This window comes from Pungitius pungitius, chromosome 12 (assembly GCF_949316345.1).
Source record: "Pungitius pungitius chromosome 12, fPunPun2.1, whole genome shotgun sequence".
NCBI lineage: Eukaryota > Metazoa > Chordata > Actinopteri > Perciformes > Gasterosteidae > Pungitius > Pungitius pungitius.
The window spans coordinates 5982280-5995943 of NC_084911.1; the positions used below are offsets into that span (position 1 = coordinate 5982280).

Consider the following 13664-nt stretch of genomic DNA (forward strand, 5'->3'; position numbering starts at 1 on the left):
AGAGACCGGCAAAAAAAGGTCGGAAGAAAAACCCAGAGAAATATTAACAGTTAATTCAGATGTGTATGACATATTCTGAGTATACATGCACAAAATACAGCAGGATGTCTACAAATGAATGCATATAGTGATGAGACAAAGATGCACACCGGTTCGGTGGCAGCTTTGCCCCTAATGATGGGCTGTAACTAGATGTGATAAATGTGAAGGTATTAAAATCTTTATATTCTGTATGTTATGAATATTCAGTAACCCATGCAATGAGAAGGTTGAGAAAGTGCTACTAAACCACCTTGCATTACATCTTTCGGCTAATAACCTGATGATAATTCAGTTATACAGATTGAAGGCTTTGCTTATTTCACATTACAAACATGTTTTTTTTTTAAACGTACCTTCTCGCCAGCTACCCCAAGAGCTCCTGAATCACCCAATAGTCCCGTCTGGCCCTTTGGCCCTTCTGGTCCGTCCTCTCCACGAGCACCAGGAGCTCCGTTATCTCCCTAAAGCCAAGAAGAAGAGTAAACGGGAAATTAAAATTTGATTCCCACAATAAAAATTATACTAAGGCTTGCGATTTGTGGGCCGCTCTCACCCTGTCTCCCTTTATGCCCATATCACCTTTGGAGCCAGGGAAGCCATCTTCCCCCTGTGGTGCGATGAGGAGAGATGGTAAATGTCCCATTGTTTCCTAATGAGACACCTGGCTGTCTCATGATGCTACATTCAATTGTTACATTGTAAGTCATCAAGTGTCCTACCAGTCACCATCCACAGTTTGACAAAAGATTAAAGACTCAGCGACTATTTCACTCACCTTCTCTCCTTTGCTTCCCTTTAGACCCCTTACTCCTTCCCCTCCCTGCAAGAAGTGTGAATAAAAATAATTTAACAACGATCTAATACCGCTCACTCAAGCCTTCTCTCAAGAGAAGACGGTGAACAAGAAACACTGGTTGTCTGCATTCCCACAAATCCCCCGTCATAAAACCCTGAAATGATTTATAAGTGTGTATTGATTTTCTCTTGACCTAACATTGCCCTTACACTCATGTTATTCTGATGATTTCCAACAAGGTTGGGCTTCCCCTGAAGGAAGTTGAGCTAAACTACCAGATGAAAAACCTGATGCGTGAATATGAAAAAACTAAAACGGCAAGCAGGGATGCAATTTCATGACGACCCCACTTGAATGCCTCACTAGACGAGCACAGTCAAACTACTTTCCTAATGGTGTTTTCTACACCTACTCTATCTGACTATCTCTCCCATCCAGCTAAATGTTCCCCTCTCTGTTACCAGTCCCATTCAGAACCGAGGAGCTTTCCCACCCCCGCCTGTCACCTGTCATTCATAGACAAACAGCTTGTCCATCACATCGTAGACACACCAGCAAAAAGAAACGTTGGAGGGAATAAAACAGCCCAGCGGACATTACAACTGAGATCATGATGCGTTTATGGCTCACCTTGACTCCCCGGGGCCCTGGGTATCCAGCGGGCCCCTGAGCTCCTATTAAACCCTTTATAAAGAGACAAACAGGAGGCTTTAGTCTAAGACAGCAGCAAATGCATTCAATTTACAACACGTTAATATACAATGCACTCAGTCCTTGTATCCCTAATAAAATCAAATCCCTAATTATCAATAAGCATAGATGTTAGAGATGAGTGCACGCAGCTGACTCCAATGAGCTTATCCACCATAAAGAGGATTACATTGTAGGTGATTATAAAGATAGTGAGCGTCGTTGCAACTAAATGCTGAGAACTAAAATGGATTGCAAGAAAGGCCATGTTATTGCACTCATATTATCTTTCTATGACAGTGGTTTGCAGTTACCCACTTGGATGCCTTTCTCCCCCGCGGGGCCCTCTCTTCCTGGATGACCCTGACACAGGAAAACAGGAATCAGATCGACTCAGCAACACCGCTAAATTCACCATAACCGAATCACTCCTTGATTGAAATATCCAAAGGCAGCCAACCAGTGAAAGAGAGGAAATATCAGCGCCACTTAGAGTGAAGCGCCATGAAAACATAATTGTGTGTCACAAAGCGTTGCAGAACGACACAGGGAGCATCAACGGAAATTCATTCTAATGTGTCAATATGCAGTCGCCTTGATGTTAGGAGATTCTTTCATTATTTTCTAAATGTCACACTGCTTTGGATCAATTTCAGAAATGCCTCCTGCGTCTCCTCCACTGGCGAGCTACAGAAAGCTTAGGTTGGCAAATATCATCTGCTTGGCTACTATAGATTATCACACTTCAAGGTTAAACACGTATACATATTTCCATGTTTCCACACACACAGCTTCTTGATCACATGAGCTTATATTTTGAATTTGATGTGGAGGCCGGCCGCCTGGGTCCGGTTATAACGTGGTATTCATAGGTGTTTGCTTGTGTACAGCTCTACAAAGAAAGATTAACAACGTGAGCCTAATTTGCCGTCCCTTTTACTAAATCGGCTGACGTTGTGGAACAGTTATTCCGTTGCCCTGACACTTGAGCACAGAGTTGACTGATGGCGGCGCAGGGGTACCCTCTCTATAAATTAGAGAGTATGCACTATTAATTAGAGCTTAATGGTGCTGCTTGGATACTGGATATTGAACGGTGTGTGTTCAAACATACCGTCTACGTACGTTTGTGCTCATACATGCCGTTTTACATTTTGTTTGTACTTACGGTTGGGCCATCAATGCCTGGTAGTCCCACCATGCCTTGTTTCCCCTGGGGACCCTGCATTGGTCGGGAGAGGAGTATGAAAACTGCGATTGGCTTCAGATACGACATTGTACTGCTGCCTCAGAGACCACATTCCACAATTTGCTGCTCCTTGACCATACATAACTAAGCCCACTTTTTATTTATTTCATCAGTCTAGCCTCATGATGCACACTGACCGAGGCCATCACTCGTGTCTGTTTGGCCTGTGTGTGTATTGATTTCCTGTCTAGCTCTCTCTTCTGAATGAGAGCCAGAAGTGGTTGGGTCGTACTCTCTCGCTCTGCCGGCCTCCCCATGGGTATGTGATGACAAGGGCCAAAAGGTCACGGCTTTAATTCAGAAATTAAGTAGGAGACATGCTACGTACCTTCTCTCCTGGCAACCCAATGGGACCCTGGGGACCAGGCAAGCCCTGGACAGCAACACAGCATCGATCAGGTTACGACTTTGAGGTCACGTTTTCCTGGAGTTGGTGTAGATGTGTGCTTTTTGTGTATGATTAAATTATTTGAAGCTGTCGTTTGAACCTGGTATCGCCCATTGTTTTTAAATGAGATGATACAAACAGCCTTGTATACTGACTATGTTTTTTCAATGAGATCGCTCTAATTTACCCAAAAGGCCAGAGAATTGTCTATGACTCTTTTTTTGCTGCAAAAAAACGTGTCTGTTTTTGAGAGAGAGGAAATGTGTGATGGAACTGGAAGGGATGGTACAATTTGAAGAGCATCTATGTGACTTTTTGTTGTATAATAAGCAGATTAACTCTTGCATGGAGATGACAACTTTTTTGTATTGGTACAGTACCTGGCCTCCTGGATTCCCCTGTTGACCTGGGGGTCCTATCTCTCCAGCTTCACCCTGACAACAACAACAAATAGTCACGGACTCTGCCTCCACATGAACTCTGTAACATAACTTGCTAATTGGTCCATTAGAAGGCCACAGTAATCCACTTCAGATGATCTTCCGCTAGCTGATAACACTTTACCTTCATGCTCATTTTCAAAGAATTATTTAAATGTATAACAGTAGGTGATGAAAGTAACAGGACTGACCAGGTTGCCCTTTGACCCTTGCACTCCATCAGTTCCACGAATACCCTGACAAACACAAGATGTCAAAAAAGAATGGATGACATTTAAAAGTCTGATTGAAAAAAGAGAAACAGTTCAATAGCTTCATTGTTATGTTCAATGGCAAATTGACAATTCCAGGCATCAGAGGTCCCTTTATAGACATGAGATGACTGAATAGCTTCTAATCATCAGAATCAAGGGGATGTTGACTCACCGGTTGACCAGGTGGTCCATGTGGCCCTCTTGGCCCAACAAGACCCCGAGAACCCTGGAGACAAAACATGGCAAATAGTCAGTAGCCAACCTGCATTCATGATGAGATGGGTTGAGTGTGGAATACTAAATCATAAATCTGGTCTAAGGAGAGAGAGATGGGGAGAAAAACCGGTACATTTTGAGCATGTGTGTGTGAGTGTGGTTTTATATGTGCGAGCTACGGATGGTGCACGGTGCCGGTGTTTGTGCGCTCTGTTTTTGTCAGCCTTTTCACTTTGTAGGCTTGCCAAGCCACCTGTTCCACAGCCACATCTGTGATCTCCAGGGAAGTGATTGATATGGAAATATAATCATTCAGGCCGGGATTTTATCTCTTCCCTTTCCGACTTCCCCTTTCTCTTTCCTCTCTTCTTCTCTTATCTCTTTCACCGCCAACCACATTTCTGCCTTCGCCTCTGTTTGTCTTTCCGCTGCCTCACTTTACCTTCCCTCTCTCTCTTTCATCAAAACGGGCGCATTCTCTCCTTTCTTGTATCTTTGTCATTTAACACGTCTTTCCTAGTGTGGCTTATGGCACCCTATTTCTCGCTGCACTGGGTGATCCATTTGGAGGGAAAGAGCCCCGCCGAGCTCCAACCTCACCCACTGGGAGGAAGATAGAGTGCGAGTCCTAACCAATCTAGCAGTGTTCACCACGGAGCTACACACAAAGAAAGTTTCACGCCTCTCCCAGTGACCCTTCTCTCTTAATGCTACAGTGCTACGGTTCAATCCCCTGTGGAAATCATCCATTTCTTTGTTTCTGCATTAAGGAAAAGGGGTTTCTGTGAGCATGTTTCTGTGTACCCAAAGCATGCACCTGATAAATACGTTACGTACGGAGAGAAGCAATGAATACGCTACTCACGGGTTCGCCTGGTTGCCCCCTTGGGCCCACGGGTCCATCAGATCCCTGGATTAACAAAGACGGAAACAGATTCAACACATAAATCTTGTGCACTTCTCTAAGTCAACCTCAGCAGTGGATACATTTATATCCCTCAGACATTATCTGTGAAAAAAGCTCATTAATTAAATTCACTGCCTGACAGATAAGGCTCAACTATCTTTGAGCAAAGACTAATAGAGCGCTTTCTTAAACTGTCTGAATAGATTGATACTATCTCGACAGCGCTTCTATCTTTCATATTTCCATTTCTAAGTCAGTGCAATCTTTGTCGTGTATTTTCAGTTCCACTGAATGAACTAAAATTCAAGAGGTCATGACTTTTTTGATATATGATCCTGAAAGCTTTTTCCCTCTTAGCCTTTAAGTTATGGAAAAAATGATTTAAAAAAAAAAAAAAACACAAACACAGAGTATTCGAGGCTTTGTATTATCTGCAAATCCATTTTTCCAAGAACTGCGACCTCACCTTTTCTCCTGGCTCTCCATCAGGCCCGTGAGGACCCGGCTTTCCCTTGTCACCCTACAACATAAAAGCAACAGCCACGAGCCTCCAGATTTTGTTGTGTTTATAGCAGAGCAGAATCTAGCAGAGACTAGATTTTTAGTGTACTACGTTGCGTTCATAAAAATAATACAATAAATAATAATTCATCATAATTCATTGATAGTGTGCAAGCAGTTACCTGCCATATGACGTGCAAGGTGCTGATGCATGCTGATAGCACTATCAAATATGCACAGTGACAATGCTTTACAGTGACTAAGTCTAACTCACTCTGTGTCCCTTGTCTCCTGGGAGACCTGGCAGCCCATCAAAGCCCCTGTCCCCCTGAAAAGCAACACAGAAGCAAGCGTATTAAACCCTGAAACACACATATCCGGTAATGTGTAAACATTTGCAGAGTTGTTCAGTAAGTCTCCCCTGGCAGAGCCTCCCATCTGCTCCCAGTGCGTGTTGGGGAGACAAGAGTTTTTAGATTAGCGCTAGGTCAGTGATTCTCAACTGGTGGGTCGCGGACCTGTTTTTAATGGGTCGTGGGCCTCTGCATGGGGAAATAAAAATTTGAATTAAAAAAATAAAAATTCAGAAAAAAAATCCTCCTGTGATTTTATTTTGAAGGGACTTTTTGAATGCAGCGGTCTCGTTTTTTGGCGGCTCTCCGTCCATGTTTTCAGCAGCGTGTGCCAGGTTGGGTCAAACCATTCTGATATGGGGGAGACATTGGGTTTTTAGGATAACTAAACATCCTCAATATAAAATATAAAATTCAGCTTATGAACTTGATTTTTGAATAAATTTGAGAAGTTGAGAACGTTCCTCGATTTGGGTCCATTTGGCTTGTCATTAAGGGGTGATGGTGGGTCCCGGAGCCAGACCTGTTGAGAACCACTGCTCTAGGTCATCTAAAATGCTGCTTTGACTGATATTTGCTAAGCTGGTCCTGCCACTGTTAAGTATTGAGTTCCCTTGTTGTCAATACATTTAATAAGCTGGGAGCTACCTTGAAGCTTACACTTGCAAGAGGGGATAGTTTTTTATCGTACAGGACCTTGCTGCCTAAACAGATGTGGTATTGACGTCTTCATGGAAACAGGAAACTCATCACCAAATATAAGCAAATTGGTATGAATGCAAAGTGGGATTCTCACACTGTTGAACCATAGCTAATTTCCAAATAAGCATTAGGGATGCGAACACGTTGCTGGAACAAAAACTATTGATGGCGTTCAATTAACTGAGATTATCTCAACTGAAATGCAGATTTGACCTTGGATCCTGTTTCTCCTGGAGCTCCACGACCTCCGTCAGCTCCCATGCGCCCCTACGTGATACACAATGCAGTTAAAATAGGTCTGGCCTTATTGTACTATGTTATATGTGGAAATCATGTATATGCTATAGTATGCTTTAAACAATGTCTGCTCACACATTTTCAGTGTGGCAACCTGCAATATTTAAATTATCTCACCCTCTTTCCTGGCTTTCCATTAGTTCCTGCAAGGCCAGGCAACCCATGTGGTCCCTATGTAAGAAAGGAGGAGGAGGAGACGTATTGAAAGATCTATAAGATTTGTTTTAAAAAGGCAGGAGGACAAAAGGATATGTATAGTGCCTGGTCTTACAGGGAGGCCACTTTCTCCCATGTCCCCCTTGAGCCCAGTGGGACCGGGCACTCCCTGCAAATTAAAAACAAGCATTCATTTAAGCATAATAAGCAGAGCAATTCAACTACTCACTCAAATTCAGCACAAAACTAATACCAGTGGGGTAAGAAAAATGTCATTAATTTGTTTGTTGTTTATTTTTGCAACTGCAAGGATCTCACAAGCATTTTAACCATCCTGAGCATGCATATTAATATTTATGTTATGGTGGGAGGGAGAGAGATGAAGCTGGTGCCTGCTCAGCTGGAAGGTGAGGTTAAAGTTTGCAGGAACCCTCGTGCCTTACCAGTGGACCTGATCGCCCGGTTAGACCAAGTGGACCTGGAGGTCCTTTAAATGATAGCTGGAGGAAAAAAACAAGTAGGTGGTTTGTGTTAGCTGCACAAGGTATTTCTTTACTTGTGTTATGTAATACATTGGTCTTCAGGTAGCATACAAATACAATGCCAACGCAGTGTGTTAATATTTCATGTTTGGGGACGTACCTTTGTCTGTTGCAGTATAGCCTGTGCTTGTGCCTCCATTGGAGACACCACTGGTCCCTTCTGGGAATCACCTGCATACTGGAACTGCAATAAATGGAAAAAAGGGGAATCAGTTCCCACTGTAGGATTCCCTCAAAATGTTAATGAAGTTCAATCACACAGCCCCCCCTTGTGGTCATGTCACTACACCACATTGGGAATAAAGTGTGCTCTGTGTGCGTGGTTTTGGTGTGCATGTGAGCATGCATGAGAGTGCTGCAAAATCTCACTGGTAGCATCAACAGCGTTCCTGGAGGACCTGGAATCCCATCAACCCCAGCAAGACCAGGAAGTCCAGGGGGACCCTGAAAAGGAAGGTCAGGGAAAGGGGAAAACGTTGGCTTCTGTACCAATGGGGACACGTGTGTGTGTGTGTACGCATGTGTACGTGTGTACAGGTGCGTGCGCAAGAGTCTGCATAAATGGGGGAAAAAAAGCTAATATTGCGTGTGTCTCAATGTGTGTGTGTGTGTGTGCGCGCATTTGTGCACGTGTATTGCCTTTTCTTCTGGAAGTATCTATTTTAAGAAGCCATTCATGCAGGATTTACTCATCACCACTGTCTTCATCAGATTCCTTTTAAGGTCATCTGATGAGTATTACATTTGGTCAAATAGATTCCTCTACTAATAGAATAGAATGTTTTTGGGATCAAGTGTAAGGTTTTTGATAATGACGGTTGTCAAACAAGGGACACTGGTTTCAAGGAAAGAGAGAAGCAGTAGTGTTTAAACCTATTTACGTATTTAATTGTTATTTCTCATTGGTGAACCTTTTTATTTTTCTTTAAGAACATATATGTGTATATAATAATCTAGAAAATATATTCAGATCTACTAATCCATGCAGCAGACTTTCTACCTGAGGTATTGAACATATGCAAGATGCCCCCGTAAATGTAGTCATTTATTAATGTGTCAATCGCTGGTGTACATGCATGAGTGTGTTTAACAGCGCGCGTGTGTGTGTGTGTTCAATGGTCATGAATACACTTATTAGGGAAACCATCCGTGCAAAAGAAAATCCGGTCACATGTATGTGTGAGTCATCATCAGTCTCTGAAGCCTTAATGTTCAGTTCAGAATTGGACATGTTCCATTGTTAGGTCACAGTTAATCAACATTTCTGTCCCACAGTGAAGGGGTCAAACTGGAATCAATCCAACCCAATGAGCCCAGGCCTAAGCCACACTCACCGATTCACCAGAATCTCCCCTGGGTCCTGGAGGGCCTGTTGGTCCAGCTGGGCCAGTGAGGCCCTGCGGAGGAAACATTGACAGCACAAACAAACCTTGTAGAACATTGTGGCTTAGTTTTTAAAAGGATAATCTTCTGCATCCTATTCCAACCCCTAATCCGCTTGAAAAATGTTCCTTTTTATTTTTTTTTATGTACATTTCATCTTCTTCATGTAGTTTTTTAATTAAATCACCTCATGATGTGTTATGACACGGCCTTCCACAGTGCCATCTCAAATTGGATTATAACGTATTCTTATTGTGCTCAGTCCTAAAAACCCTGTATTTGAAAACACCACATTCCGTCCAGAGGGCTAGAATTCTCTATATTCTGCACACATCTGGATAGTTGCTGCTTACGTAACAGTTTGCCACATCATGTTTAATCAAAGAGACACATTTACTTTTTTTTTATCTGTGTTCAGGCTGAATCAGCTTACCTGTAGCCCCGGTAGACCCGGAGGTCCATCCACTAATGTACCCTGGAAACGAGCACAGATGGAATGAGTATATTAGGGGAGTATAAACTAATGCTCGCAACTAAAGCTGCCGGGATATTAATGAAATGTCAGTTGAAGCTTACCGGCTCAATTATAGCTGGCTCTCCCTTCTGGCCCTTCTCTGCTTTGACGTTTTCCCGAGTTTCCTGAATTGGTGAATAGATGTGAATCGTTAGAAACCACTTGACGCATGGCGTTGAAGATGTGGCCACTCCCTTGATGTATGACATTTACCTGCCCATCCCACGTCTCTGCTCTTTCCCGCTCTGCAAATTCAAAAGCGTCGTCGTATGCCTCGTACTCTTCATACTGGGTGGCATTCTTGTAATCTTCATATTCAAGAATCTGGAAAGGAATGGAAAAAAAAACCTCCATGTATGTGTAGTGAATACCAAAATAAGCTCTCAGTGTGTTTGGGCTGAGGTGAAGGCATGTCTAGAATTAGCATTTAACCTACCTCGTATTCAGTAACATTCAGGCCTTTTGTTACCGTGGCAACTGATGGATTATCATAGAGGTCTCCGTAAAGGTCATCTCCATGCTCCTCTTTAACTGGTTTCTTCACCTGCTTGTCCTCCTGCAGGCCAACATTCAGGCTCAAATGAGTCATGGCAAAGATGAACCAGGGGACACTGAGCTCTCATCATTAATAGCGAGCACTCCCATATACAACAACAAATGATACCAAAAGAGTTTGATTACAAGATGTTTCACATTGGGATATATAGTATGAATTTGCTACAACTTATTCTACAAAAAGCACACAAGTTAAGCAATAAGATCATCAAAAGGTTAGAATTTAGAAAGCCTTCTTCTGTTTTTTTCCAGAAGGGATGTAATAGTGATGATTGGAATAGTGCTGTTTAGTGGTGTCAGGAAGCCACTACAGAGGGAAGAAGTGTTACCTATGGTTACTAATGTAATCGGTTTGAACTGCAAATGGCAGGAGGAGGTTTGAGGAGAAGCACATCAACAAGTAAACTTCTCTACCTCCTCAGGAACCTTTGATTCAGGCAACGCAGTGGGCACCACGGCTGTAGAGTCAGGTTCACGTGTGGCCATCTCCACGAGGGTCTTGTCCAGCACTTCAGTGGGGGTGACAGTTTCTGGGGTGTTCTTAATTTCGGGCAAATCTGTGGGCTGAAAGGTTTCTTGGGGGAGATGGTGAGGCACCGTCGTGGACACTCTGAGGAACCCATCCTCAAGATCCTCCTCTTGGTGTTTTTTCTTCCTGGATCCCTTCTTGCCCTTGCCCTTGCCCTTGCGTTTTCCTTTAGAGCCCTTGTCCCTCTTCTTTTTGCCTTTCCTGTCCTTTTTGGTGGGCTCCTTTGTTTCATGCATCAGAAAATCAGACCCGAGTTGGGAGTTCTGCTGTGAAAAAGGGAATGCAAGTTGAAGAACCAGGTGGAGGATGGAGAGAAAAAGAAATACTGTTGTGAATGAAAATACAATGATAGCAAAAGTAAGGGACAGTAAAGTGATGCATACAGAACCCGTGACATTGTTATGGGGTCAAACCCTTAATGTGATTATCAATTAGCTGGCAAAGACCTCCAGCAAACATGAAATGGTACAGGACAAACAAACACAGAGTTATTTCCTCTCAAGACCATGCAAAAGACATATTTGCTTTAGTGGTCAGGGGTCACCGTGTCTACGAGAGGTGCTACTTCTCAGTGAGCTCTAGCAAGTGAACAAACATAGTTGTTTCCTGATGTCCATTGCGTGTCAGTGATATATATGGCCTGAACATTTTGCTGAAGGTCAGTGTCAAACAGAGAAGGGTGGGAAGTAGGTCAGAGGGGTGACGGATAATGTGACATGTTCTGGATTCAGACTTTATGTGGTTCTTAAAATCATCACGGCCCCACGGTCCCATTAAAGAGTCAAATACTCCCACACTACTCCGCTCTCTTCACTGGTTTCCAGTGGCCGCCCGCATCCACTTCAAAACATTGGTGCTCACGTACCGTGCTGTGAATGGATCGGGTCCAGTCTACATGCAGAACATGGACAAACCCTACATCCCAACCCGCACACTCTGCTCTGCATCTGCCAAGCTGCTTGTTCCTCCCTCTCTGAGAGAAAAGCACTCGGCCAGATTACCATTCTGCTGTCGTGGCCCCTAAATGGTGGAAGGAGCTCTCTGATGACATCAGGACCGCAGAGAGACTTAACATCTTCCGCACCTCTTCAGACTTTACCTCGACTAAAAACACTAACAAATTGTAGCACTTAAATTGTACTCATAACGGCTGTTATCTATAGAAAGTTTTAAATCAGCTTATTTTATGAAATTGCACTTTGTTGTTTCTTCTTCTTTTGAGTTTGTAGCCTTATGGTTGAAATGCACCTGTTGCAAGTCGCTTTGGATAAAAGTGTCAACTAACTGACATGTAATGTAATCTCTGGAGCATGATCTTAATATATTTATTGTTTATATTTTCATGCCTATGCACAGTGTGTTGGGATTAATGTGTAACCGGAGTCAAATTTTCATTTATAGGTACGCATACACGGCCAATAAAGCCGTTTCTGATAATTACTGACCGCTCGCATGAATATCCATGCAGAAACAAACAAAAGCCCAGCCACACAAATAATTACATCCATTTTCCTCCATCAATCTGGTTGCCTCCCTCCCCCTTATCTCTATCTTTCACACACCACCAAAGAAACACACAGTCATTCATATCCATGAGTGATTCAGGTTTTATGCACGCCGTAAGGAGGGGAAGAGCTATTATATCATGTCTGAGTTATAGCCACCTGGCTCTATATGTGTGTGTGTGTGTGTGTGTGTGTGTGTGTGAGAGAGAGAGAGCACCTGACCTTAAGAATGCTCCATCGCTGGTTGCATTGAAAAGAAGACACTTCTTCTAAATCTAAGTCTCTATTTGAAACACTCAGTCATTTGGCCTCTTCTTGGCTGTTGGCCACTCATAAATCATACGAGTCCGAGGGACACATAAGTCTATTGATGGACATGCTTGAACTCCTTTAGCCTGCTGGCTGTGAAACAAGTGCTTCTGCAAGTCCACTTTAGCTCAGCATATTTTGTGATATGTGATAAACACAAAAAATGTGCGTGAATGGAGGGATCCGGACTTCAGTGTCTGCAACTAATGAAGGTGAGCTAAAGCTCTACTCTACCATCCGCTGTGTGTAAAACTGTTTACTGCTTTGTAGGCATAGGCTCCTGTTGGTGGCAGCACTCACGTCCTGCGGGGCCATTGCAGCAGAGTCACAATCTGGTATGTAGTTTACACAGTAGTTAGCAGCAGCCTGCGGGTCCTCCAGAATCAGCAGTTGCTGAATATCTCCCTGAAATGAACCAGAAAAGCAGACAGAAATGATAAGCAAGTGTAACATAAAACGTAACGTAACACAAACGTACCTGTGACACTATGAGCAAAATAAAACTGTCTGCACACCTACATGGTAGCATGTGTGGTACAATCCTTACCAACTATGGCTCTGTACTGCTGAGATAACCAGTTGATTTATTACCAATAGATGTATTAAAGCACAAAGTTGTCAAGTATATTACCAGTGGTTTATACATGTTTTTCTCTATTACCTGAGTTTGGATGAAATTTAAGTACATTATGTATTAAATTTAGGGCCGGGACTCGATTAAAAATATTAATCTAATTAATTAGAGGTTTTGTAATTAATTAATCTAAATTAATTGCATATATTATACATACAAATATTTGACCTGAGAACAGTGAGAAGTCATTTTTTTCACATGGATTTTTATTCAACCAATTCCAGTGTAGCAATAGCATATTTAGAAATATAGTACTTTCAGAAATTCAGGTAGCCTATAGGTAAGTAGACCCTTGTAAACTAGGTTTTTTTTAAGTAGACCAATACTTTCAAGTACATTCAGAACATTGGTTATTTTTTCAGACGTGGACTTAGTTACCCTGGTCCTTCAACCAGTCATCTGGTGCAGTGCGGGTTGGGTGTGGGTCCTTGTACCCGGAGTGGGGCTAACGTCCACGCTAGCTGCTAATTGTTTTGCGTTGAGGTGATACTTGAGGCTCGATGCGAATTCCTTGTTGCACAGCTTGCACACAACCACGCTCTTATCGACGCTTCCATCCGTGTGTTTATTATAATAAAATTTCCCATTCACGGGGCCACCCGACACGGTCTCGTCAGCTTCTTCGTTCATGTTCACTGTGGTTTGTTGTTGTCTGAAGTCATGGACGCTAGTTGGTGCTCCAGTATAATCGGTCCGCCGAAA

The 13664-nt window shown here is 42.9% G+C and overlaps 1 protein-coding gene across 3 annotated transcripts in view; it reads right to left on the minus strand.

Moving 5' to 3' along the window:
• Positions 1–13664, minus strand: part of col5a3a (collagen, type V, alpha 3a) — a 41374-nt gene that overhangs the window by 15499 nt on the left and 12211 nt on the right. For 2 of the 3 annotated variants that reach the window (XM_062566180.1, XM_037477098.2), the window contains exons 5-30: positions 12629–12733; positions 10400–10780; positions 9867–9986; positions 9644–9754; positions 9493–9555; positions 9350–9391; positions 8868–8930; positions 7903–7977; positions 7634–7717; positions 7435–7491; positions 7107–7160; positions 6953–7006; positions 6752–6805; positions 5758–5811; positions 5449–5502; positions 4941–4985; positions 4032–4085; positions 3797–3841; positions 3546–3599; positions 3106–3150; positions 2697–2750; positions 1847–1891; positions 1469–1522; positions 818–862; positions 596–649; positions 396–503 (exon numbers count right to left, since the gene is read on the minus strand). In XM_062566180.1, coding sequence (XP_062422164.1) covers positions 396–503; positions 596–649; positions 818–862; positions 1469–1522; positions 1847–1891; positions 2697–2750; positions 3106–3150; positions 3546–3599; positions 3797–3841; positions 4032–4085; positions 4941–4985; positions 5449–5502; positions 5758–5811; positions 6752–6805; positions 6953–7006; positions 7107–7160; positions 7435–7491; positions 7634–7717; positions 7903–7977; positions 8868–8930; positions 9350–9391; positions 9493–9555; positions 9644–9754; positions 9867–9986; positions 10400–10780; positions 12629–12733 — 1974 coding nt within the window. The remainder of the gene's footprint in view (positions 1–395; positions 504–595; positions 650–817; positions 863–1468; positions 1523–1846; positions 1892–2696; positions 2751–3105; positions 3151–3545; positions 3600–3796; positions 3842–4031; positions 4086–4940; positions 4986–5448; positions 5503–5757; positions 5812–6751; positions 6806–6952; positions 7007–7106; positions 7161–7434; positions 7492–7633; positions 7718–7902; positions 7978–8867; positions 8931–9349; positions 9392–9492; positions 9556–9643; positions 9755–9866; positions 9987–10399; positions 10781–12628; positions 12734–13664) is intronic. The other variant, XM_062566179.1, reaches the window with a different exon arrangement.